The sequence below is a fragment of the Hemitrygon akajei genome, chromosome 6 (assembly GCF_048418815.1).
Source record: "Hemitrygon akajei chromosome 6, sHemAka1.3, whole genome shotgun sequence".
Classification (NCBI taxonomy): domain Eukaryota; kingdom Metazoa; phylum Chordata; class Chondrichthyes; order Myliobatiformes; family Dasyatidae; genus Hemitrygon; species Hemitrygon akajei.
Window position 1 is genome coordinate 41,025,639 of NC_133129.1, and position 25,703 is coordinate 41,051,341.

Here is a 25,703-nt window from a genome sequence, read left to right on the forward strand (position 1 = left end):
AGTAGTCTCAATGGGCTGAATGGCTTAATTCTGCTCCTCTGTCTTATGGTCTTATGGTAATGCCAATGAATTTTGAGAGCTGGTAGTTAGACTCTCCTTTGTTGCTGATGGTCATTGTTAAGTTGGTCAAAAGTCAAAGCCAAAGAGAATTTATTACCAAAGTATATACACATTACCATATACAACCTTGAGATTCAATTCCTTGCAGGCATTTACAGGAAAATAAAGAAATACAATGAAGTTTATGGAAAACTATACATAAACAAAGACTGACAAGCAACCAATGTGCAAAAAAAGGAAAATAAAAAATAAATAATACTGAGAGCACGTGCACAACATCTCTTAGATAGCACAACCTAGATAGCTAGGACACAACATCCAAGGTTGACCCTGACCGATGGAGGACTTGGTGTCAGTTGATTACATTGAATATGGAATACAATTTTAACACTGTTCTGAGAGAGAAAAAAATCGTTCAGAAAAAACCATTCCAACCATGGTCCAAAAGAAAACATAAGCTTCAACTAGTTCAAAGTAAATTTATTATCCAAATACAAATTACCATATACTACCTTGAGGTTCATTTTCTTGTGGGCATTTACAGGAAAAATACAATAGACATTTTATTTTTATATATATATAATATATATATATAGAAAACTATACATAACAAACTAAGACTGACAACAACCAATGTGCAAAAGAAGACGAACTGTGCAAGTAAAAATATACTGAAAACATGAGATGCACCAAACAGGCAAGAACTATGCAGACTTGCAAAAGTTAGCAGCCATTCCCCCCAACTTTCAACTGTTTTTGAATGTTAAAAGGCTTAGACAGAGTAGATGTGGAAAGGATGTTTCCCATGGTGGGGGTGTCTAGGACAAGAGGGCACAGCCTCAAGGTAGAGGGGGGCATCCATTTAAAACAGAGATGTAGAGAAACCTCTTTAACCAGAGGGTGGTGAATTTGTGGAATTTATTACCACAGGCAGCTGTGGAGGCCAGGTTGTTGGGTGTATTTAAGGCAGAGATCGATATGTTCTAACATCAAAGGCTACGGGGAGAAGGCAGGGAATTGGGTTGAGGAAAGGAATAAAGGATCAGCCATGATTGAATGGCAGAACTGACTTGATGGGCCAAATGGCCCAATTCTGGTCCTACGTCTTATGGTTTTGACTAGATAGACAAACTCATTCTGCCGTGGGTGGATGGATGAGAAATTAACTCACATCACAAGTTCACATCTAGAACACAGTTCAAGTAAAATACTCTTGGATAATTGCCCTTCACGTAGCAAAAATAACTTGGCAGTTGTTAATCCACATAGAAAGATATTTCTCATCTGACTGTGATGAAAACAACCAAGTCAATGTATCCAGTAAGAAAATTATTGTAATCCAGGTCAAATGAAAAACATTATTATTTGATCTACTCTTGATGTAAGGTACTGCAGACTGGAAACGAAAGAGTAACTAACAGCTGAAACTAAAACAAATGCTAATCAGGGAACCAAAGGAAGTAATGAAATCTAAACTAGAAGATTTAAAAAACCTGTAGACAAAGGAAGTATGACCCAAAAAAAAGCAAAAAAATGTAGGGTATTTATTTAGAGAGATCGCGTGGAATAGGCCCTTCCTGCACAACAAGCTGGACCACCTAGCAATCCACTTTTTTTTAATCCTACCCTATCACAGGACAATTTACAATGATCAATTAACTCACCAATCGGTACACATTTGGATTGTGGGTGGAAACTGGAGCACCCAGAGAAAACCCATGCAGTGGCAGGGAGAATGTATAAACTCCTTACAGACAGCTCTGGAACTGAACTCCAAACTCTTGGCGCCCCAAGCTGCAATAGTGCACACTAACCGCTATGCTACCAATCTGCGGGCAAAAAGAATGTTAAAGTTTGATGCTGAAGGCCCTTCACCAGAATTGGAGAAATGAGAAAACAATTTAATTTTAACTTGTCCTCAAACTTGAAATTTATCTCCGTTTTGTTTCTTGGTAGGTCAGGGAAAATCTGTGGAAGGAGAAACAGTTCATGTTTCAAGTCAACAGAAATTAAAACTACCCTGTTTTCCCCTCTCCCCCAGCTCTGATGAAGGGTTTTCAGGCTGATATATTAACTTTTTCTCTTTCCACATGTGCTGGCTGATCCGCTGAGCATTCTCAGCAGTTTAGGTTTCCTTTTAAATTTCAGAAACCTAAATTAGGCTTGATAGTGTGACTCAAGGGCAAAACACGTTGAACCATAACAAACTGAGTTGATCTTACAAGGTCAGCTTCATTAAGCATTGGCTCAGTGCATTCATGCATGACTTTACAATTAGGTTGCAAGATCTATCAGTGTTAATTATTAACATTTGATGTAACTTTTGAATATTCTTCTCATACACAGGCTATATGACACAAGTCAGGTGTTACCAAATGTGGGCAGAAGCTCCCAATGTGTAGCGTACAGTGAGCATTAATGATTGTACCACAGCCCATGAACGCCTTGTTTTATTTTTGGAATGAAGAGTATGTACCTTGTAAAATTGGCAATGACAGTCAATGTATTATCAGAGGAATAAGTGTTGGCAATGCATTAATTTAATGGCATAGAAAATCTGTTGGTGGTTAATGGCCAAGTATTTGGTGTAGGCATCAGGTTTGAAAAGGTAGGATCAAACCCGGCCTCACATACTCAACCACTTCACCAGTTAGTAATGGTGACTGAGAAGGCACTGGCCAGAGAGATCAGGAAAAAATGAAATTTATGCCAAAATATGCAGGTCATTAAAATGAAAATTTGGAAGACATTTATTTAAAATACAAAGCATGCTAACTATGCTAAGTTTATTTGGTGAACTTTACAAAATGATAACAAAAAAAATACTGGAAATACTCAGCAGGTCAGGCAGGTTATTTTCTGTTTTAATTTCAGATTTCCCATATCCACAGTTCTTTTGATATCAATTATACTTTAATAAATAAGTTGACATTCTTGTTTCACAGTGTTGTACATCTACCAACACAACTGATTGGAGGTGATGTAGATAAATTATACACATATTGCCACTTGTCACAAATGTTATGGAATCATAAATCCAAATCTTTTGTTGCGTGCGATTATGTAACAGCAACAATTAATAAATGGATATACATCTGTTGGCAATTAGTACACATCAGGATGAGGGAGAAATCAGGATAAGATAAATGATGCCATTCCTTAAACATATTCACTAAAGCTCCCTTAATTAGCACTTTCAAAACTGAGGTTTATTCACAGCACGGAAAATAATCCTTATATTCACTATGAATATGATTTATGGCATCTACAGTATCTTCCACTTCTTCCTAAAAAAATGTCAAAGATTAAATACACACAAAATACTTTAGGAACTCAGCAGGCCAGACAGCATATATAGAGGGAAATACACAGCTGACATTTCTGGCCTAGACCCTTCATCGGCATTGGGTAAGGGAAGGGCCAAAGCCAGAATATGAGGGTAGGGAAGGGCAAAGAGCACAAGCCAGCAGGCATTGGCTGAGATAGGTGGGAGGGAAAAGGCAGGAGGATGGGGGAGTAATAAAAAATGGAAAAACGTGAGACGCTGAAAGGTGATGGGTGGAAGGATTCTGACAGGTGAGAATGGTAGACTATGGAATAAAGGGAAGGAGATGGGGAACGAGAGGGAGAAGGTTGAGATGATGGGCAGGCCATGAGAGCGAGACAGGGAAAAGAGGCCACAGGGATAAAGGAAAACAAACTGGGGAGGGATTACTGGAAATTACAGAAATCAATATCGATGCCATCAGGTTAGACTACCAAGACAGAATACGGTTTTTGTTCCTCCAGTCTGTGTCTGGCTTCAAAGTGACAGTGGAGGAGTTTTTGTACAGCCATGTCAGTGTAGGAATGGGAAGCGGAATTAAAATGGGTGGTGACTGGGAGATGCCATCTGCTGCCAGCAGGCCAGGCGAAGATGATGGTTGAGATGATTCCCCCACTCTGTATTCGATGTCATCGATGTAGAGGAGGTCGCACAGGGAGCACCAGATGTAATGAATGACATTGATGTATAACCATCTGCTGTGCTGCCTCACCTAGTTAGACTGTTTAGGGCCCTACATGTTGGTGACAGAGGAGGTGTATGGGCAGGTGCATTACTTATCATTGTTGCAAAGTTAAGTGCTTTGAATTAGATTGGCGGGGAGGACAAGGGAGGACAAGTGGACAAGGGAGTCACAGAGGGAACAATCACTGCAGAAAGCCGCGAGGAAAGGGGAAGTTGTAGAGAATGATGTGGGGTGATAGCTGAGGACAAGGAAAACCCTATCCCCATTATGTCAGATGCTTGGGAAATGGAGAAGATGCGAGAAGTCAGTGAAGATGTGAATGCTTTGAGAAGTTGGTCATGACTAGACTGAACTCCTGCCTCAGCAAGGACTGGACCTGTTGCAATTTGCCTATCGCCACAATAGGTCAACGGCAGATGCAATCTCAATGGCTCTCCTTGTGGCTTTAGACCACCTGGACAACATAAACACCCATGTCAGGATGCTGTTCAATGACTATAGCTCAACATTTAATACCATCATTCCCATAACCCTGATTGAAAAGTTGCAGTACCTGGGCCTCTGTATCTCCTTCTGCAATTGGATGTATAGGAGTGAGATATGCCAACTAGTGGAGTGGTATCGCAGCAACAACCTGGCACTCAACATCAGTAAGACAAAAGAGCTGATTGTGGACTTCAGGAAGGGTAAGACAAAGAACACATACCAATCCTCATAGAGGGATCAGAAGTGGTGGGAATGAGCAGCTTCAAGTTCCTGGGTGTCAAGATCTCTGAGGATCTAACCTGGTCGCAACATATCAATGTAGTTATAAAGAAGGCAAGACAGCAGCTACACTTTATTAGGAGTTTGAAGAGATTTGGTATGTCAACAAATACACTCAAAAACTTCTATAGTTGTACCGGAGAGCATTCTGACAGGCTGCATCACTGTTTGGTATTGAGAGGGGTGGGGGAGAGGGGCTACTGCACAGGATCAAAAGAAACTGCAGATGGTCATGAATTTAGTCAACTCCATCTTGGGTACTACCCCAGGACATATTCAAGGAGCGGTGTCTCAGAAAGGCAGCATCCATTATTAAGGACCTCCAGCACCCAGGACATGCCCTTTTCTCACTGTTACCATCAGGTAGGAGATACAGAAGCCTGAAGGCACACACTCAGCGATTCAGGAACAGCTTCTTCCCCTCTGCCATCCAATTCCTAAATGGATATTGAACCCTTGGACACGACCTCACATTTTTTTAATATATAGTATTTTCAATTTTTGCATGATTTTTTAATCTGTTCAATATACATATACTGTATAAAGTATACTGAATAAGATTTACTTATTTATTTATTATTATTTTTTTCTTCTTCTAGATCATATATGTCAAACTCAAGGCCCGCGGGCCAAATCCGGCCCGCGGTGGAATTATCTTTGGCCCGCGAGATAATATCTAATTACTATTAAAGCTGGCCCCAGTAATCGAAGCGCCTATGGCGTATGATATGGCTAATGCTGAGTTTATTCAGGTACCAGGTTTTCAGGGTTTTTAGTGTTTATTCGGCAGTCTTGCTCGGCAGTCTTCTTCATAAGAAACGGAATTTGTAAAGTGAAACATTTTGTAGTTATAGCAGAGACTGAGACACATGAAAGCAGGCTGAAAAAACGGAGGCAACGAAAGCTGCGTTCGCACGCGTCCGACTGACCCGGCCCGCATGAAGCTGCATTTTGCTCAATCCGGCCCGTGACCTAAAATGAGTTTGACACCCCTGTTCTAGATTATGTATTGCATTGAACTGCTGCTGCTAGGTTAACAAATTTCATGACACATGCCGGTGATAATAAACCTGATTCTGATTCTGATGACTGCATTGATGGAAGTGGAGGGGAAACCCACTTTCTGGAAAAAAAAAGAGGAAAATTCGGCTCCAGCAGAGGAGGAACGCCGAAATGGGAAAAGCATCCTTGATCAAGATAACTGTGGGAGTCAGTAGGTTTGTAAAAAATGTCAGTAGATCATCTGACTCCAATGATGGAGACAAAGACATCAATAAAGTAGAGAGAGCTTTTGGAAATGGGTCAAATGAATTTGAGGGCAGGGTAGAAGTTGGTGGCAAAGTGGAAGCTGGAGGCAAACTTGATGAAATTGAAAGCTCAGCATGGGTGTGGATGGTAGCATCAATGACGTTGTCGATGCAGCAGAGAAAGAGTTGTGGAACCTTATATAGAAACATAGAAAACCTACAGCACGATACAGGCCCTTCAGCCCACAATGCTGGGCCGAACATGTACTTACTTTAAAATTACTTAGGGTTACCCATAACCCTCTATTTTTCTAAGCTCCATGCATCTATCGTATCCGCCTCCACCACCATCACTGGCAGCCCATTCCATGCACTCACCACTCTCTGTATTAAAAAAACTTACCCCTGACATCTCCTCTGTACCTACTTCCAAGCCTCTGATTATCCACATGATCAATGCCTCTCATCATCTTATACACACCTCTGTCAGGTCACCTCTCATCCTCTGTTGCTCCAAGGAGAAAAGGCCAAGTTCACTCAACCTATTCTCGTAAGACATGCTCCCCAATCCAGGCAACACCTTTGTAAATCTCGTCTGCACCCTTTCTATAGTTTCAACATCCTTCCTGTAGTGAAGACACCACAACTGAGCACAGTACTCCAAATGGGGTCTGACTAGGGCTCTATACATTACCTCTCAGCTTTTGAACTCAATCCCACGGTTGATGAAGGCAATGCACCATATGCCTTCTTAACCACACAGTCAACCTCTGCAGTAGCCTTGAGTGTCCTATGGACATGGACCCCAAGATCCCTCTGATCCTCCACACTGCCAAGAGTCTTACCATTAATACAATACTATATTCTGCCATCATATTTAACCAACCAAAATGATCGACCTCACACTTATCTGGGTTGAACTCCATCTGCCACTTCTCAGCCCAGTTTTGCATCCTATCCAAGTCCCGCTGTAACCTCTGACAGCCCTCCACACTATCCACAATCCCCCCCAACCTTTGTGTCATCAGCAAATTTACAAACTCATCCCTCCATTTCCTCATCTAGGTCATTTATATAAATCATGAAGAGAAGTGGTTCCAGAACAGATCCCTGAGGCACACCACTGGTTACCAACTTCCATGTAGAATATGACCTGTCTACAACCACTCTTTGCCTTCTGTGGGCAAGCCAATGTCGCCTTGGATCCCATGCCTCCTTACTTTCTCAATAAGCCTTGCATGGGGTACCTTATCAAATGCCTTGCTGAAATCCTTATACACTACATCTACTGCTCTACCTTCATCAATCTGTTTAGTCACATCCTCAAAAGATTCAATCAGGTTTGTAAGGCACATTCTGCCTTTGACAAAGCCATGCTGACTATTCCTAATCATATTATGCCTCTCAGGATCTTCTCCATCAACTTACCAACCACTGAAGTAAGACTCACTGGTCTATAATTTCTTGAGCTATCTCTTCTCCCTTTCTTGAATAAAAGAACAACATCTGCAACCCTCCAATTCTCCAGAACTTCTCCCATCCCCATTGATGATGCAAAGATCATTGCCAATGGTTCAGCAATTCCCTTCCTTGCCTCTCACAGTAGCCTGGGGTATATCTCACCCATTCCCGGTGACTTATCCAACTTGATGCTTTCCAAAAACTCCAGTACATCCTTTTTCTTAATGTCTATATGCTCAAGCTTTTTATTCTGCTGTAACTCATCCCTACAATCGTCAAGGTCCTTTTCCGTAGTGAATACTGAAGCAAAGTATTCATTAAGTATCTCCACTATCTCTTCCAGTTCCAAACACACTTTTCCACTGTCACACTTGATTGGTCCTATTCTCTTACGTCTTATCCTCTTGTTCTTCACATACTTGTAGGATACCTTGGGGTTTTCCTTAATCCTGCTCGCCAAGGCCTTCTCATGGCCCCTTCTGGCTCTCCTATTTTCCTTCTTAACCTCCTTCCTGCTAGCCTTATAATCTTCTAGATCTCTATCATTACCTAGTTTTTTGAACCTTTCATAAGCTTTTCTTTTCTTCTTGACTAGATTTTCAACAGCCTTGTACACCATGGCTCCTGTACTGTACAATCCTTTCTGTCTCATTGAAACGTACCTATGTACCACGCCACACAAAAATCCCCTGAACATTGGCCACATTTCTGCCATACATTTCTCTGAGAACTTCTGTTCCCAGTTTATGCTTCCAAGTTCCTGCCTGATAGCTTCATATTTCCCCTTACTCCTATTAAATGCTTTCCTACTTGTCCTAAATCCTATGGTAAAGGAGATAGAATTGTGATCACTATCTCCAACATGCTCTCCTGCTGAGAGACCTGACACCTGACCAGGTTCATTTCCCAATACCAGCTCAAGTACAACCTCTCCTCTTGTAGGCTTATCTACATATTGTGTCAGGATGCCTTCCTGAACACACCTAACAAACTCCACCCCATGTAAACCCCTCGCTCTAGGGAGATGCCAACCGATATTGGGGAAATTAAAATATTCCAGCATGACAACCCTGTTATTATTGCAACTTTCCAGAATCTGTCTCCCTATCTGCTCCTTGATGTCCCTGTTACTATTGGGTGGTCTATAAAAAACACCTAGTAGAATTATTGATCCCTTTCTGTTCCTAACTTCCACCCACAGAGACTCAGTAGACAATCCCTCCATGACTTCCTCCTTTTCTGCAGCCGTGACACTATCTCTGATCAACAGTGCCACACCCCCATCTCTTTTTCCTCCCTCGCTATCCTTTCTGAAACATCTAAAGCCTGGCACATAAGTAGCCATTCCTGCCCCTCAGCCATCCAAGTCTCTGCAATGGCCACAACATCATATCTCCAATTACTGATCCATGCTCTAAACCCATCTGCTTTGTTCATAATACTCCTTGCATTAAAATAGACAGATCTCAAACCATCAGTCTGAGCATATCCCTTCTCTATCACCTGCCTATCCTTCCTCTCACAATGTCTCCAAGCTTTCTCGATCTGTGAGGCAACTGCCCCTTCCTCTGTCTCTTCAGTTTGGCTCCCACCCCCCAGCGATCCTAGTTTAAATGCTCCCCAGTAGCCTTAGCAAACCTCCCCGCCAGGATATTAGTCCCCCTTGGATTCAAGAGCAACCCGTCCTCTTTGTACAGGTCATTCCTGCCCCAAAGCAGGTCCCAATGATCTAGACATCTGAATCCATGCCACCTGCTTGAATCCCTCACCACACATTTATCCTCCACCTTACTCTATTCCTATACTCACTGTCACATGGCACAGGCACGTGAGATCCTGCTTCTCAACTTCCTTCCTAACTCCTTGTAGTCTGTTTTCAGGACCTCCTCCCTTTTCCTACCAATATGTACCATGACCTCTGGCTGTTTACCTTCCCACTTCAGGATATTGTGGATGTGATCAGAAACATCCCAGACCCTGGCACCTGGGAAGCAAACTACCATCCACGTTTCTTTCCTGCGTCCACAGAATCACCTGTCTAATCCCCTAACTATAGAATCCCCTATCACTGCTGCCATCCTCTTCCTTTTCCTACCCTTCTGAGCCACAGGGCCAGACTCTGTGCCAGAGGTGCAGCCACTGTTGCTTCCCCCAGGTAGCTCATCCACCCCCCCAACGGTACTCCAATAGGAGTACTTTTTGTTAAGGGGGACAGCCACAGGGGTACTCTCTAGTATTTGACTCTTGCCCTTCCCTCTCCTGATTGTTACTCACTTACCTGTCTCTTGAGGCCCGGTGTGACTACTTGCCTGTAGTTCCTCTCTATCACCTCCTCACTCTCCCTGACCAGATGAAGGTCATTGAGCTGCACCTCCAGTTCTCTAACCCAGTCCCTAAGGAGCCACAGCTCAACACACCTGGTGCAGATGTGGCCATCCGGGAGGCTGGGAATCTCCTGGACATCCCACATCTGACACCCAGTACAGAACACCGGCCTCACAGACATACTTACTATTCCTATTCTTCACAAGTAACTTAACTCGCCTTGACCCATTATCGCTGAAGCCCTGTTGAGCCAAAGCCCTCCTACTCTAACTCTCTCTACTCTGACTCTTTCTACTCTGTCACCCACTCTATAAAGCTGTCTTCTTTTTAAATCCTTTCTGCCAGACTAACTTGCTGATGTCCACGTGCCTGTGCAGTCGTTCCTCGATCAAACTGCCGAAGAAAGAATGATCGCCTTTTATACTCTTCCCGCCGGTCTAACTTGCAGATATCGACACGCATGCGGAGTCATTCCTCGATATGGACCGTGCCACATAGCTAATGTAAAGGCAGACTGAGGTGGGGTCTATACGAGTGCCCATGGCTATACCTTCATCTAGTTGAGCTATCCTTTAACTCTAACTTCTGTCTACTTCTTTTCCAATCCTGAAGAAGGGTCTCAGCCTGAAATGTCAAACATTAACTTCCCTCCCGTTGAGTTCCTCCAGCCTATCTAACAACTGCAGTCCCTCATGTCAAAGTTTAAAATTTGGATATGGAACATAAAACATAGAACACTAAATATAGTACCGGGCCTTTGGCCTACGATGTTATGCTACTAATCTACTCTAAGAACAATCGAACTTTTTTGGTATCTTGTATGTTTATTTTAAAAGTAACCAAGTTAACGTGCCACGGTAGTGTAGCAGTTAGCGTGACGCTATTACAGCTCCAGGAGATAAGAGTTCAGATTTCAACTTCCGCACCATCTGTAAGGAGATTGTACGTGCTCCCTATGGAATGCTTAGATTTCCTGTGGGTGCTGCAGTCTCCTCCCACAGTCTAAAGACGTTAATGAGTTAACTGGTCATTCTAAATTGTTCCGTGATTAGTCTAGGGTTAAATTTGGGGGCTGCTGGCAGCGCGGCTCAAAGAGCTGTATCTCTAAGTAAAGTTAAATAAATAAAGTATTCAAAATTTTACTGCCAAATCTTAGCCCCTTAAATTTGGTCACACTGTGGATATGATAACAATATATAAGTAAACATACCTTTAGGAATGCCATGTCGTCAAATTCAAAGCTCTCTTTTGTCTTCGCAGCAGCCTCCTTTGTCGAATCAATGCTACATCGGTAATGGACCATTTGGTCACACAAGTGTTCCAGTTTCATCTTTTTCTCCTCTTCAAGGACCTGTGTCATCTCGGTGTACTGTGATAGCAGCAAATTCATTACTTCTTCGTGCTGCTCCTCCAGATTCTTCTCCTCTTTGGCACAATTTTCCTGTGATTTTTAGAGAAATAGCTTGATCGTTAATGAAATTAGCTTAGCTTCCTTCATGTCTACAGTAATATTCATTCCGCTCTTATGTACTGGAGATTACTTAACAAGTATAACTTCAGTTGAGAGCATTAAACGGTAACAAAACAGGGACAAATGGGTATTTTTTCTACATAACTAACAAGCAAGTTCGATGAAAAATTGAAGAACTAATGATTTACAGACAACAAAATATTGAAACCAATACGTCCAGTATATAGGCAAATTAAATATAGTGTTATATTGTACAGCTAGGGCATTCCAAATGTAAACTGAGGACTTATACCTTACATTTAAATGCTTTAATATACTCACAATACCATGCTCAATTTTGATGTCTCCACTTAAAATGGTAGATTAAATCATGATTAAGGTTGATATTATTGTCATGTGCACAAGTACAGTGATGTACAGGTACAATGAACATCTTCCTTGCAGCAGTATACACTCAATGGCCAGTGTATTTGATACACCTGTACACCTGCACATTAATGCAAATCATGTGGCAGCAATTCAATGCATAAAAACATGCAGACATGGTCAAGAGGTTCAGTTGATGTTCAGACCAGACATTAGAATGGGGAAGAAAAGTGACTCGATTGTGAAATGACTGTTTGTGCCAGATGGGGTGGTTTGCGTATCTCACAAAACTGCTGATCTCCTAGGATTTTCATGCACAACAGTCTAGAGTTTACAGAGAAAAACATTACCAAAAAAATATACAGTGAACAGCAGTTCTGTGGGCGAAAATGCCCTGTTAATTAGAGAGGTCAGAAGAGAATAGCCAGACTGGTTCCAGCTTCCAGCTGACAGGAATATGACAGGAACTCAAATAACCATGTATAACAACAGTAATGTGCAGAATAACTTCTCTGAACACACAACACATCAATCCTTGATGTGGATGGGCTACAATAGCAGAAGACCACAAACATGCACTCAATAGCCACTTTATTAGATACAGGATGTATAGATGCTGGAGCGTAGAAGAATGAGGGGAGATTTGATAGAGATATATAAAATTATTATGGGTATAGATAGACTGAATGCAAGCAGGCTTTTTCCATTGAGGCTAGGGGAGAAAAAAACAGAGGACATGGGTTAAGGGTGAAGGGGGAAAAGTTTAAAGGGAACATTGGGGGGCTTCTTCACACAGAGAGTGGTGGGAGTGTGGAATGAGCTGCCAGGTGAAGTGGTAAATGCGGGCGCACTTTTAACATTTCAGAAAAACTTGGACAGGTACATGGGTGAGAGGTGTATGGAGGGAAATGGTTCGGGTGCAGGTCAGTGGGACTAGGCAGAAAAATGGTTCGGCACAGCCAAGAAGGGCCAAAAGGCCTGTTTCTGTGCTGTAATGTTCTATGGTTCTATGTATTAGGTATAGAAATTACACAATACATTATATACAATATATCTACATCAATTACATAAGATAGTGAAAAAAAGACTGCAAAGAAAAAGACATTTGAGCAAAAAGAAACACAAAGTCCATGGGATTCCAAGAGTTGTTCTGTTCCATTGCTGAAGTAGGATTAAAGTTCTGCAAGTTGGTTTAAGTACCTCATTGTTATAGTTACAAGAATAATATCTGTGCTTATAAATCTTAGTTATTTATTTGTTAAAATAACTTAGCTTTTTTTAAAATGATGAAAAGTTTGAAATTCTAAAGGGAAAATTTTCAGTTTGATCATCTGGGTAACAAGTGTAACACAGGGCTGGAAAACCAGGGGAGATCGAAAGGAACATGAGAGCATAAATAGCTGGAAATATTTCTTCACAAAGGAACAGTGATCTGGAACAAAACACAAACACTTGTAGAAAGCATTTACTCACTGCTGGAAGCTGAAAGCAATGCTTATTATAGACATGTGCGGCACAGTGACACAGCTGGTAAAGTCACTGCCACATAGTTCCAGTGACCCACATTCAATCCTGACCTCTGGTGCTATCTGGGTGGTAACTGCATGTTCTCCCTGTGACTGCTTGCATTCCCCCTAGTGGCTCTGGATTCCTCCCATACCCTAAGAACATGGAGTCAGTGAGTTAATTGGCCACTGTAAATTGCACTGTGTAAAATTTGAGGGATGATGATGGGAACATAGAGAGAAAAGATTGTGTTGGGGAAGGAATAGTTTAACGGGTGCTTGATGCTTGGCACAGATTTGGTGAGCTAATGGCCAAACTTGGGTTCTAGATGTAGACATGGCCAAGAGGGACATAGTTTCAAGATTCAGGGGAGTAGATTTAGGATTGAGATGAGGAGGAACTGCTTTTCCCAAAGAGTGGTGAATCTGTGGAATTCTCTGCCCAATGAAACAGTGGAGGCTGCTTCAGTGAACATATTTAAGACAAAGTTAGATAGATTTCTGCATGGTAGGGGAGTTTTGGGAAAAGGCAGGTAGGTGGAGATGAGTCCATGGACAGATCAGACATGATCTTATAGAATGGCGGAGCAGGCTTGATGGGCCAGATGGCCTACTCCTGCTTCTGTTTCTTATGTTAAGAGCCCCAGTTGTTATTCAGACTGAATTTCAGAATGGGGAATGAAATAAGTGACTTTGGCCATGGAATGAATGTTGGAGCCAGATGGGGTGGTTTTAGTATCATAAAAACTGCTGATGCCCTGGGATTTTCATGTATAATAGTCCCCAGAGTTTACAGAGAATTGTGCAAAAAAAAACAAAAAAAAAAACCACCAGGTTCTGTGGGCAAAAAACACCTTGTTAATGAGAGAGGTCAGAAATGAAAATGGCCAAACTGGTTCAAACCAACAGTAACACAAATAACCACATGTTAAAAACAGTAGTGTGCAGAAGAGCATCTAAATGCATAATACATCACAGTGGATGGGCTACAGCAGCAGAAGACCACACCAAGTTCCACTCCTATGCCTAACAAAGTGACACTGAGCACACGTCACTTGAAGTATATATTATTCTTCCTCATTAGCAGTCCATAACAAATTTTACATACCACCCACCTCAACAGTATTAAATGCATCTTCTAGTTCTGTCACAAATCCTTCTGTTCTGCATGCCTTTTCCTCAGCTGCCTCCACAAACTCATCCAACTTTTCCTACAAAGAAATAAAAGCATTTAAAAAGCAATTACAATACATTTTGAAGGTTATCTTATGGAATTAAATATGCTACTTTTAGTCACAATAGTTAAGTACAAAAGGCCGTCATTTGTCTTGTATATGAGAATTTTATATCAGTGATTTAACGGGATGGGTAACTTTCCTTCCTCAAATTTTAAATTCTGCTGGAAGAATAATGTTAAATTTGAGAAATATTAAAAGAAACACTGAATGTGGCTTTATACAGTTATGTTAATGAGTCACACAGAGTTATAATACATAAGAGCTCCCAATGAAACCATGCTCTGGTCAAGCCTAAAAGATAATGCTTAAGTATCTATTGTGTGCACTGATTGGATGTCCACTCATCTATAAATCTTAACATTTCAAAGCTTTAATTTTGTTGATTAAAATAATGGAAAAAGCACACTTCATTATAACTAAGTGCCAGGTAAAAACAAAACAGAAAACGTTGGAGAAAAACAGACAACTTTTAAGATTAAAATTTTGATCAAAATAAAAATGTTGTCCAATAAAAAAGTTTTCAAACTTAAGTATTAATTGTGTTTTTCATCCACACATCTCTGTGACCTGCTGGCTGTTGCCTACATGTTCCATATTTTATTTCTTATTTCCTGCAGTTTTTTGCTTTTCAAATTCCAGATGAGATAGCCAATGAGAGTTTTAAAAACCTGATTCTGATGGCACAGGCAACAAGTGTATATGGGTTGACTACCACCACTGGAGAGCTGAACACACTAGAGCACAAAGCTTGGAGCTCAACAGCAAAATGGAATGAAAGACTCACACCTCCCTGTCAGCTACAGACGATTCTGGAGCCGGAGGAGTCATTATTTACAAATCTAAAATATAGTGGATACTAAAATTAGAATAGAGTACTGTATGGACCCTTAGCCCCACGAAGATATGTCAATCTTTTAAGCTCCGGTAAGATGGTGGCAGGCTTGGATGCAGTTGCTTCTATGGGGCCAACCAGAGGTGTTATTGTCTTTTTTTAAATGTATTTTTATATGATCACAAGACCCAGCTAGACATTAAGAGCTTAAAGTATTGCAGGTCTACCCCAATAGCGAGGTGTGCATGTTGACGGAGAAACTAAAGGAGCTGGATGTGGTGGGGATCGTGCCGCTGCCTGTGACAAGAGGCAACACAGGAGTAGACGCGCAAAGGTGGTGTGTAGTCTAACAGCAATTGATCATCTTGCAATCATAACACTGGACATCAGACACTGCAAGACCGACCCACTGATTTAGTGGCGGACAGCAGGGGAGGACGGCGGAGGAGCTGTGTGGTCTCGGTCTCAGCAAGGAGGCCGCAAGTAGCGGTGTCGCCAGTTTACAGTCGCCCAGGAGAGAGGCATTGGAATCGGAGAACTCCGAGCATGGCGTGGCATTCAAACTGGAGCCAGTGCTGCTCCCCAGTATTAGCTCAGCAGAAGGCAAGCCATATTGTGTTTGGCTGCAGACTGCCTTGGACTACATATTTTTAAAAATAATTTGACATATTTTTAATATCTTTTGTGTGACTGTATTTTACCAATATCTTAGATGTTCTTGCTATCTTATACAGTATGTGTTAAATGTGCCTTGTGCTGTGTATGACTGTTGGTACTGTGTTTTGTACCTTGGCCCCAGAGTAACACTCTTTCATTTGGCCACATTCATGGCATTCATGTATGGTTGAATGACAATTAAACTTGAACTTGAACCTACTCCATGAACAATCTAACCCTCCCCTCCCAAATAGGTGTCCATTTCCCTTTTGTCCATGTGCCTATCTAAGAGTCTCTTAATTGTCCTTAATGTATCTGCCTCTACCACCACTCCTAGCAGTCCACCTTGTGCACCTTCCACTCTGTTTGTAAAAACCTCTGACTTCCCTCTATACTTTCTTCCAATCACCGTAAAAGTATGTCCTCTCCCATTAGCAGTTGCCGCCCTGGGAAAAAGTCATTGTCTGTCCACTCTGTCTATGCTACTTAACATATTGTCCACTTCTATTAAGTCACTTCTCATCCTCCTTTGCTCCAAAGAGACAAGTCCTAGCTTGCTCAACCTTTCCTCGTAAGACATGCTCTCGAATCCAGGCAGCATCCTGGTAAATCTCCTCTGTGTCTTCTTCGAAGCTTCCACATCCTTCCTATAATGAGGCCACTAGAACTGAACATAATACTCCAAGTGTAGATCAACTAGAGGCTCTTGAACTCAATCCCCTAATGAAGGCCAACACACCATATGATTTCTTAACCACCCTATCAAATTGTGCAGTCACTTTGAGCGAACTATGGACAAGATGGACCCAAGATCCCACTGCTCCTGCACATTGCTAATAACCCTGCCATTAACCTTGCCTTCAAGTTCAACCTTCCAAAATATATCAAATCTACATAAAAATAGAAATCTCCGGAAAAGACACAACGGTTCACGCAATATCTCTGGAGGGAGTTGGTTCAGGAAAATGACCGAACATCAGAACTAAATAATGAATAGTCATCAACCTGAAACATCCAGAATAATTTTAAATCCCAAATATGGGTGACAGAGAGTCACGTGAGTTTTTTCAAATTCTCAGTCCCAAGCCCACCCACTTGGCAGGCTTTATAAAAGAGGGACAGGGGTCAAGGAACCAAAGTGTTACAATAAAGCTGGGAACCTCACAATCAATCATTCATACTGGCTCAACATTGGCCATTCAGGCTTCCTAGACTCTAGCAGCTCAGGAGAAGATGCAAGTGCATTTACAATATTTCCTGCAAATCATGATGAGCTTGTAAAGCTACCCATGGTTCTCCCAGAACTTATACAATCCCCTTTGATTGGAAATTGGTTTATTATTGTCACATGTAATGGGATTACAGTGAAAAACTTTTGTCTGTATGCTCTCCATACAGATGTTTCCAAACGCAAGTACAAGGATGGCCTACTGCTGCTCCTACATACCTATTAAAGGTAACAAGAAAACTCATCACCCTCCCGGCACTTATCCCAGCAAGTGGCCAAAGTGCTACACCTGTCCATTCAATCTTCCCTCTCCTCCATTCAGGGCCCCACACAGTTCTTCCAGGTCAGACAACACTTCACCTGTGATTCTGCTGCTGCTGTCTATCATATCCAATGCTCCCAATGTGGCCCTCTCAACACTGATGAGATCCATTGTAAATTGGGGGACCACTTTTTCAAGTGCCTCCGCTCCATACGCCAAAAGTGGAACTTTGCGGTGGCCAAATGTTTTAATTTTGATTCCCATTCCTGTTCCAACATGTCAGTCTATGGCCCCCTCTTGTGCCAAGATGAGGCCACCCTCAGGGTGAAGAAGCACCATCTTGTATTCTGTCTGGGTAGCCTCCAAACTGATGGTATGAATATTGATTTCTCCTTATGGTAAAATAAATTCTTTCTCCCTTCCCTCTTCTTCTATTCCTCACTCTGTCCTTTCTTCTTCTTACTTGCCCATCACCTTCTCCTTCCCTTTCTCCTATGGTCCACACTCCTCTCCTATGAGATTCCTTCATCTCCAACCCTTTATCTTTCCCATCCACCTGACTTCACCCATCACATTCTCACTATCCTTCCCCTCCCCCCCACCTTTTTTATTCTGGCATCTTCCCCCTTCTTAGTCCTGTAGAAGACTCTTGGCCTGAAACGTCAACGGGTTGTTCAGCTTGACCTGCTGAGTTCCTCCAGTAATGTTATGTGTGATGCAAAACAAGTGTTACACTGACAGAGACAGTGCAGTGCAGGTAGAGAAATAAAGTGCAAAGGTCATGCCAAAGTAGACGAGGAAATTGAGAGTTCATCTTTGACCCAAAAGGACACTGTTTAAGAGTCTTATAACAGCAGGGTAAAAGGTATCCTTGAGCCCAGCAGTAAGTGTTCTCAGACCTTTGTACATTCTGCCCAATGGGAGGAGGTGGGAATGACCAGGTGGGAGGGGTAGACAGTCAGTGGAGGGGAGGTTCATTTCTGTGCTGGCACAGGCTACTCAAATTTTCTTCCAACATCTCTACATTCCCCTGCCAAAGGACCCACTCTACAAAAATCACTCTAGAGTTATAACCACACTAAATTCACACCCCTCTCTTCAGCTCATCAAGCCCACCCATTAATAACAGGGTAATTAATTGGGTTTCTTTCTCCAGACAAAGCTCGATCCCCTGAATGTTCCCTGGGTTACAGAACATAGACATAGACATCTACAGCGCATTACAGGCCCTTCAGCCCACAATGTTGTTCCAACCACATAACCTACTCTAGAAACTGCCTAGAATTTCCCTACCACATAGTCCTCTGTTTTTCTAAGCTCCATGTACCTATCTAAGAGGCTCTTAAAAGACCTTATTGTATCCGACTCCGCCACTGTTGCCAGTAGCAATTCCACGCATCCACCACTCTGTACTCTGTGTAAAAAAAAGTTACACCTGACATCCCTTCAGTACCTACTTCCAAGCACCTTAAAACTATACCCCCTCATGTTAGCCATTTCAGCCCTGTGGGAAAAAGCCTCTGGCTATCCACACGATCAATGCCTCTCATCATCTTATACACCTCTATCAAGTTGCCTCTCATCCTCCGTTGCTCTAAGGAGAAAAGGCCAAGTTCACTCAACCTATTTTCATTAGGCATGTTCTCCAATCCAGGCAACATCCTTGTAAATCTCCTCTGCACTCTATCTATAGTATCCACATCCTTCCTGTAGTGAAGGGTGACCAGAACTGAACACAGTACTCCAAGTGGGGTCTGACCAAGGGCTTATACAGCTGTAACATTATCTCACGGCTCCTGAACTCAGTCCCACAGCAGATGAATGCCAACACACCATATGCCTTCTTAACAACACTGTCAACCTGTGCAGCAGTTTTGAGCGTCCTATGGACACGGACCCAAGATCTCACTGATCCTCCATACTGCCAAGTGTGTTACTTTGATATCTGTTATTTTGGATATTTTTCAGCATCCATGCAGCAAAGTCCTATCATTTCCACATTAAACGTAGAGGCCTATTATTTCCACGTTGAATGCAGAGGCCTATCATTTCCACATTGAATGCAGAGGCCTATCATATCCACATTGAATGCGCAGGCCTATCATATCCACATTGAATGCGCAGGCCTATCATATCCACATTGAATGCGGAGGCCTATCATATCCACATTGAATGCGGAGGCCTATCATTTCCACATTGAATGCAGAGGCCTATCATATCCACATTGAATGCGGAGGCCTATCATATCCACATTGAATGCAGAGGCCTATCATATCCACATTGAATGCGGAGGCCTATCATATCCACATTGAATGCAGAGGCCTATTATTTCCACATTGAACACAAAGGCTTATCATTTTCATATTGAACTCTATCCCAATCCTATCTGACTCCATCTCTCATGTGGAATTTTGCTGCAAAAGTAGCTTAAGAATGCAAAACAATTAAAGCAAAGCGACCACTTGAGAATTTACAGCTGTTAGCTGACGTAATTGAATCACATTACTGTCTGAAATTAAAATGGCAGATAGAGATAAACATGACACAGACCATAACTAATATTCCAGAAAATAACCAGCTGTTTTAGATATTATAGCAAGCAATCAGGCAGTGCTATCAATAAGCATTAGATGCCTAGCAATAATTTCATCTGAATATTTAAACAGAATTCATTGCGTCAAATATACTGTGAGTTTGGCTGCAGAGGGACATTTCCTGTTCTTTTCTGAAATAAAATAGCTCTTTTTATTATTTGTATATCTACTAGAAGCGACAACAATTCCACATACCGCATTCACTGTACCAAGAACAAGGCAATAACCAACTTGAATGATGTACAATCATAAACCACTGTGATATACTTACTGTAAATTTTCAAAGTGAATATTAATTAACAACAAGGCCATCATCAATTTAAACATGATAGGGTGCTCCTACCCCGTAACTAGTGGTTTGGACAATTCCTAGATGGAAATGTATGATCTCTGAAACCAATTGTTTGGAACTAGTTAAATATCACAGTGGGTCAAAACTAAGCCCTGTCACAACCACTGCACTCACTGGCCTTTACAATTATGATGTTAAGATGTAAATCTGGAGTTATGGTATATACAGTAGGAAATATTAATTTCAACAGCAACCATTCTACAGACCTGAATGTGGATTGTAGGTTGAGAATAAAATGCAGCTCTGAACAATGGTGTTCTTGGAGCTACAGACCTTGGTCAGATGCAAACCAAGAAACACTCCATTGACCTGAGATGTCTGCATATTCATGAATGCAGCCCAGAGTCAGCAGCAATTAACATTTACTTTGGGTATCTGGACTGTTGATATGAAGATCTAGGTGATTGAAAATTATATGTAATTCAAAGGAAGCATTGTGAATACATTGTAACTATAGAATTGTTCTGCCATTTTTAGCATATAAAAATGTCATGCAATATTGAATCATGAAGGCCTCTACCAAGAGTGTCTAAAATGATGCCTGCTTGTTGTGCTGAATAAAGACTTCTATATCACTAGCTTCAGTGTTTTATGGTGACTCTGATCATAGGCACAACATCTGGGGGCTCATCTGGGATACTTCCGTAGACCATTGGGTGCCAGTGATCTCAGCAGTCCTCTTAAGACTCAGCAATAGATCCATTCAGATCAATAATCATGAACTTGACAGAGAGCTGAACTAGTAGATATAAAAGTAGTGTTTGTGTAAGAGACCAGACAGTTTTGGCAAATTTGGTGAGGCAGGGCCACCAGTGGTGGTTACTGACCATTTGGAACCCCAGTGGGGTGCATGTGTACTCATCTGGAGAACTGTATAGTACTAGACTCTTATACAAATGCATTTGTTTTTTTAAGAAAAGTCTGTAACTTTGGTATAACAGTCAGATGCAAACGATAAAGTACAAGTTCAAACACACATAAGTGGCAGATTGCAGATAACATACCCTGTGGTTTTAAGTATGTACTGATTCATTTTTATCTTCCATTTATATTTTGCATTTTGTGGTAATTAGTGTGGAGATACTTGAAGGAGAGGAAATATCTAGATATATCTGTCAGGGTGCCACCGATGAAGTCAGGCAACATCAGGTTGAGAACCCTGATAACCAAAGTCAGTCCTTCACCCCGATTATGACCATCTATAAGGTCTTCACTCCTAGGGAGAGCAAATCATTTTGTCAGAGCTACCCTGCCAAAGTTGCCTGTGGGAATACAGAATTCCGGCGCAAGCTTGAGGAAATGGTTGAAGTTCACCAGAAGCGCCCCAAAGATATACATGTGTTAGTACAAGCAAAGTGCCCAACGAATATGTGGGCCAGTATGGCCCAGGGGGTGCAGGATGGTATGTGGCCAACTACTGGGAATACTAACAATGACAAGAGGTAACACTTCTTTAAGGAGAAAGTGAGGCAGCGATGGGGGGAGGTGAGAGTAACTGGGGAACAATAATGTCAGTTTTTCAGAGAGCTGGTGTGCCTGCCATGGTTTATGCAGAACGTAAATATCGAGCGTATGAGGAGTATTCAGGGTTGGATAATCCAGGGAGGAATGACCCAGTCTTCCTGAAAATGCTGAAAGAGGGTCTAAGCTCGCTCACCAGGAAGTTTTAGATTTGGAGATCACGATGGGACCAACCTACTCCGCAACAGTATCAGAGGGCTTGCTTTGTGTGCTAACAACCAGGGCACTTAGCAAGGAACTGCTGGAATAGAGGTGGAAGGATAAAGGAGATAATTTGTTACAGCTGTGGCCTATTGGGCCTAGGTTGGAGGCAGTGTTCTGAAGAGAGACAAAGGTGCGAGGTTCACTCACCAAAACAGACAGACTCCACAGCAGCGCCCTCTCATTCCTATTTAACTGCCGACCACATTATACAGCTGGTGAGATCAGACAAACAGCTGGCTACAGCCTCTATTGCCAGGGGTGGTCATCCATGGATGTATGCAAGAGGTTAATAAACCAGCAATGTGAAAAGTTGGAATCGATAACTGATCTGCCCTTGCCCATGACTAGAAAGGTGATTTACATTACCATTGCAGGAAATGAAACAATGAGAGTGGAGAGAAGTCAACCCCAGGTACTTGAGATTGAGGGAGTGCAGCTTCCAAAAGATTTTGGGTGTATCCAAACATGAAAGCAACAGACACAGTTAGTCAGGCAGGTGCTATCATAGACTCAGAAAAAGGATGAAGTACCTGGGCAAGACAGGAATAGCAAATATGTGTGACCCACAAAACAACTAACATGGCCCACAGAGCAACAGCAGCCCCAAGCAGCGAGGTGAAACAGGGCAATGTGTAGGAATCATATCAAGAGGTTCCGAGGGTAGGGGCCAAACACAGCCTGGAGCTGCTGGAGGAGGTAGCAGTGATTAAATTAAAGGCTCACAGAAAGGGAATAGTTAGGAGCAGAAATGGAATGAGCAGGCAGACTCTGTGCAAGGAGGGCAGCAGAAGAACAAGAGGCAACTGTAATTACAAGTGTACAGGAAGAAACTACAAATGCCAATTTAATGAGATTACACAGAGACATGAAGGACCACTGTGACCAGGGTAACACAATGAAGGACTGAGCAAAACGACAGCAACACATTGCTGCTCAGAGACAGCCAGAGGGAGAAGAGACAGTCCTCCCATGATCAAGTCATGAAAAGGCACAGTTTGCTCCACAATGGATAGGATCCCAGATGGGACGTTTGAACAATGACACCTGTGTTTGTGTGCAAACCTGATGAGATAGCTAGTGGAAACACTGGAGTCAGGTGAAACTCACAGACAGAGCGAGGGATCAAGGTACCTGTTAACAGAGTCATTGCAGAGAACCTAAGTGATGAACTCTAGCCGGCTGCATCAGATCTGACTGCACGGGTCTGGAGCAGACCCATAATAAACACAAATGCAAACGACACCGAGAGAGTGAGGCAGCAAACTATGAACTGCCTGTTAAAGTATAATGGCCACTTTACTTCATAGTGAAGACTGGTTCCTGAAGGCAGATGATTAGTTGTATAGATCAGAATAGAAAAACATTGGGGAAAATAGTTGGGAAGGGATCTGAGTTTACAGGGACATCAGATTCCACAACTTTGACAGCATGACAGACTAAGCGAAGAAATTAGTTACCCTGGTCTGAACAGGGAATGGAAACAAAGGAAACGGACTCTTTCAGTGGTTGGGCCAGTGATCGAATGGACAATACAGAAGTGAGTACCACCAGGGTGAGGTCCTCGCAGTAATTAGAGACCATCCAACCCTTCCTGTACATCAGTTAAAGGGTCTGAGAGACTAGTTGTCAGATTCTGACAGTCTTTTGTCAGGGTATGGATTGTGAACTGTTGCCTGTGAGTCTGACCAAAGAGCCACTGATAGCCACTGTTGAGTTTTAAGTTATCAGAGAATGATGAGCAGAGACAAAGAATGTGATTAAACCACAATCAGCCAGCAGGCAAGGAGACAACAGTCAATGACAAAGCTGCATTTTAAAGACTATTTGTCAATTTATTGAGATACAGAGTGGAATACATCCTTCTGTCCTTTCGCCACACTGCCAAGCAATCCCCAGAGTAATCCTAGCCTAATCATGGGACAATGTACCATGACCAATTAACCTACCAACCAGCAAGTCTTTGGACTGTGGGAGAAAACCATAGCACCCGGAGGAAACCCACGCAATCACGTGGAGAACGTACAACCTCCTTAAAGGCAGTGGTGGGAATGGAACCCAGGTCACCTATAGTGTAAAGTGTTGTGCCAACTATTACATTACCATGCTGCCCTGGCACAGTACCATCTCTGCTTGGTTTTGTAGTTAGCCATTAGGGACGATAGTGTAGATGTAGATGCACATAGGGATATAACAGGTAATTGGGGACGAGAGAACAAAGTACATGACATTTTTGCTGCCTTTCTTGATTATATCCTCCTTAAGGTTTGGTCTTTCCTGGATCAAAATTATTTTTTTCTGGGGCGCCAAGAGGAGGGGCTGTTAGGGTGCATTCTGGAGTTATGTAATATAGCAAATATTAATTGGAACAGTAACCAGTCTTCAGACCTGAATGTGGGTTGTAGATTGGGTTTAAAATGCAGTTCAGAACAATGATGTTCCCGGAGCTGCAGACTGGGGTCGATTGCAAACAAATAAACACTTTATTGACCTGAGATGTCTGCATAAGCATGAATACAGCCAGAGCCAGTGGTGATTAACATTCACTTTGGGTGTCTGGAGTGTTGGTGTGAAGATCTGTGTGTTTGAAAAGTATATGTAATTCAAAGGAAGCATTGTGAACACATTGTAACTTTAGACTTACCCTGCCATTACCTTTGATCTTTAGCATATAAAAATGTCATGTAGTATTGGGTCAAGCAAGCGTCTTCCAGGAGTGTCTCCAAAGATGCCAGCTTGTTGTGCTGAATAAAGACTTCAATCTCATCAGCTTCAGTGTCTCCTGGTGACTTCGACCACAGTCACAACATACGGTACCCTTCAAGAATACTGTTAACTACTTGTTAGGTCTCTGATACCCAATCATAAAAATCTCCGCACTTGAACATTTGTAGGCACACACTTTGCCCTACAATGTGTGGTAGACTAGTAAACAATATTCTTGGGATTTTTCCTGGGAATGCCTGCATGAAAATGTATCTTCAAATAATATATGGTGACACTAATAATAAATTTACTTTGATAATTTGAGAAGACAATCTTGTAATGATGTTCATTGTACTTATTGTATGCTTATTATTTGTTCAACCAAGATTCACCTTGTGAATTAGAGGTATGGTGTATGGTCTATACATGAGCTTTGGCGATCAAAGGAAAAAGCAGTCCTAGTTACCGCCTTGAGATATTTTTTAAGTGTGAATGTGTTTTATTGACTGAGATTCTAGTTGGGAGATGAATTCAATCCATTAGCTGGATCAGTAATTTCCCTAAGTGGTAAACTATCTGCATCTGGCATTCCCATGCCATCATCATCCAAATTATCCATAAGACCCAAGTATGCGTAATTGGATACTCACAAGGAGCATGACACAAAGGTATTGCTCCTTGCTTTGATAATGACTGGACAGCAGAGCCATTGCATTCCTGATGGACTAATGGTTAAACTGCCTGTTCCTGTGCCAATCTGTTTAATAGACATCAAGACATTTACTGTTTCAGGTTTCAACCACATTGTGCAGATATATAGAAAATTAATAAACAACAGTATTTCATTATCTTCATGAAAGAGAGTTTGAATCCTAGGATTTCATTTGTAATGATTGATAATA

General features: G+C 42.0%; 1 protein-coding gene across 1 annotated transcript in view; it reads right to left on the reverse strand.

Moving 5' to 3' along the window:
• The window catches only part of LOC140729788 (cardiomyopathy-associated protein 5-like), a 109,580-nt gene that overhangs the window by 59,476 nt on the left and 24,401 nt on the right, over window positions 1–25,703 (reverse strand). Inside the window, exons 3-4 of the mRNA XM_073050005.1 lie at window positions 14,326–14,421; window positions 11,079–11,309 (exon numbers count right to left, since the gene is read on the reverse strand). Of these exons, the coding sequence (XP_072906106.1) occupies window positions 11,079–11,309; window positions 14,326–14,421 (327 nt within the window). The remainder of the gene's footprint in view (window positions 1–11,078; window positions 11,310–14,325; window positions 14,422–25,703) is intronic.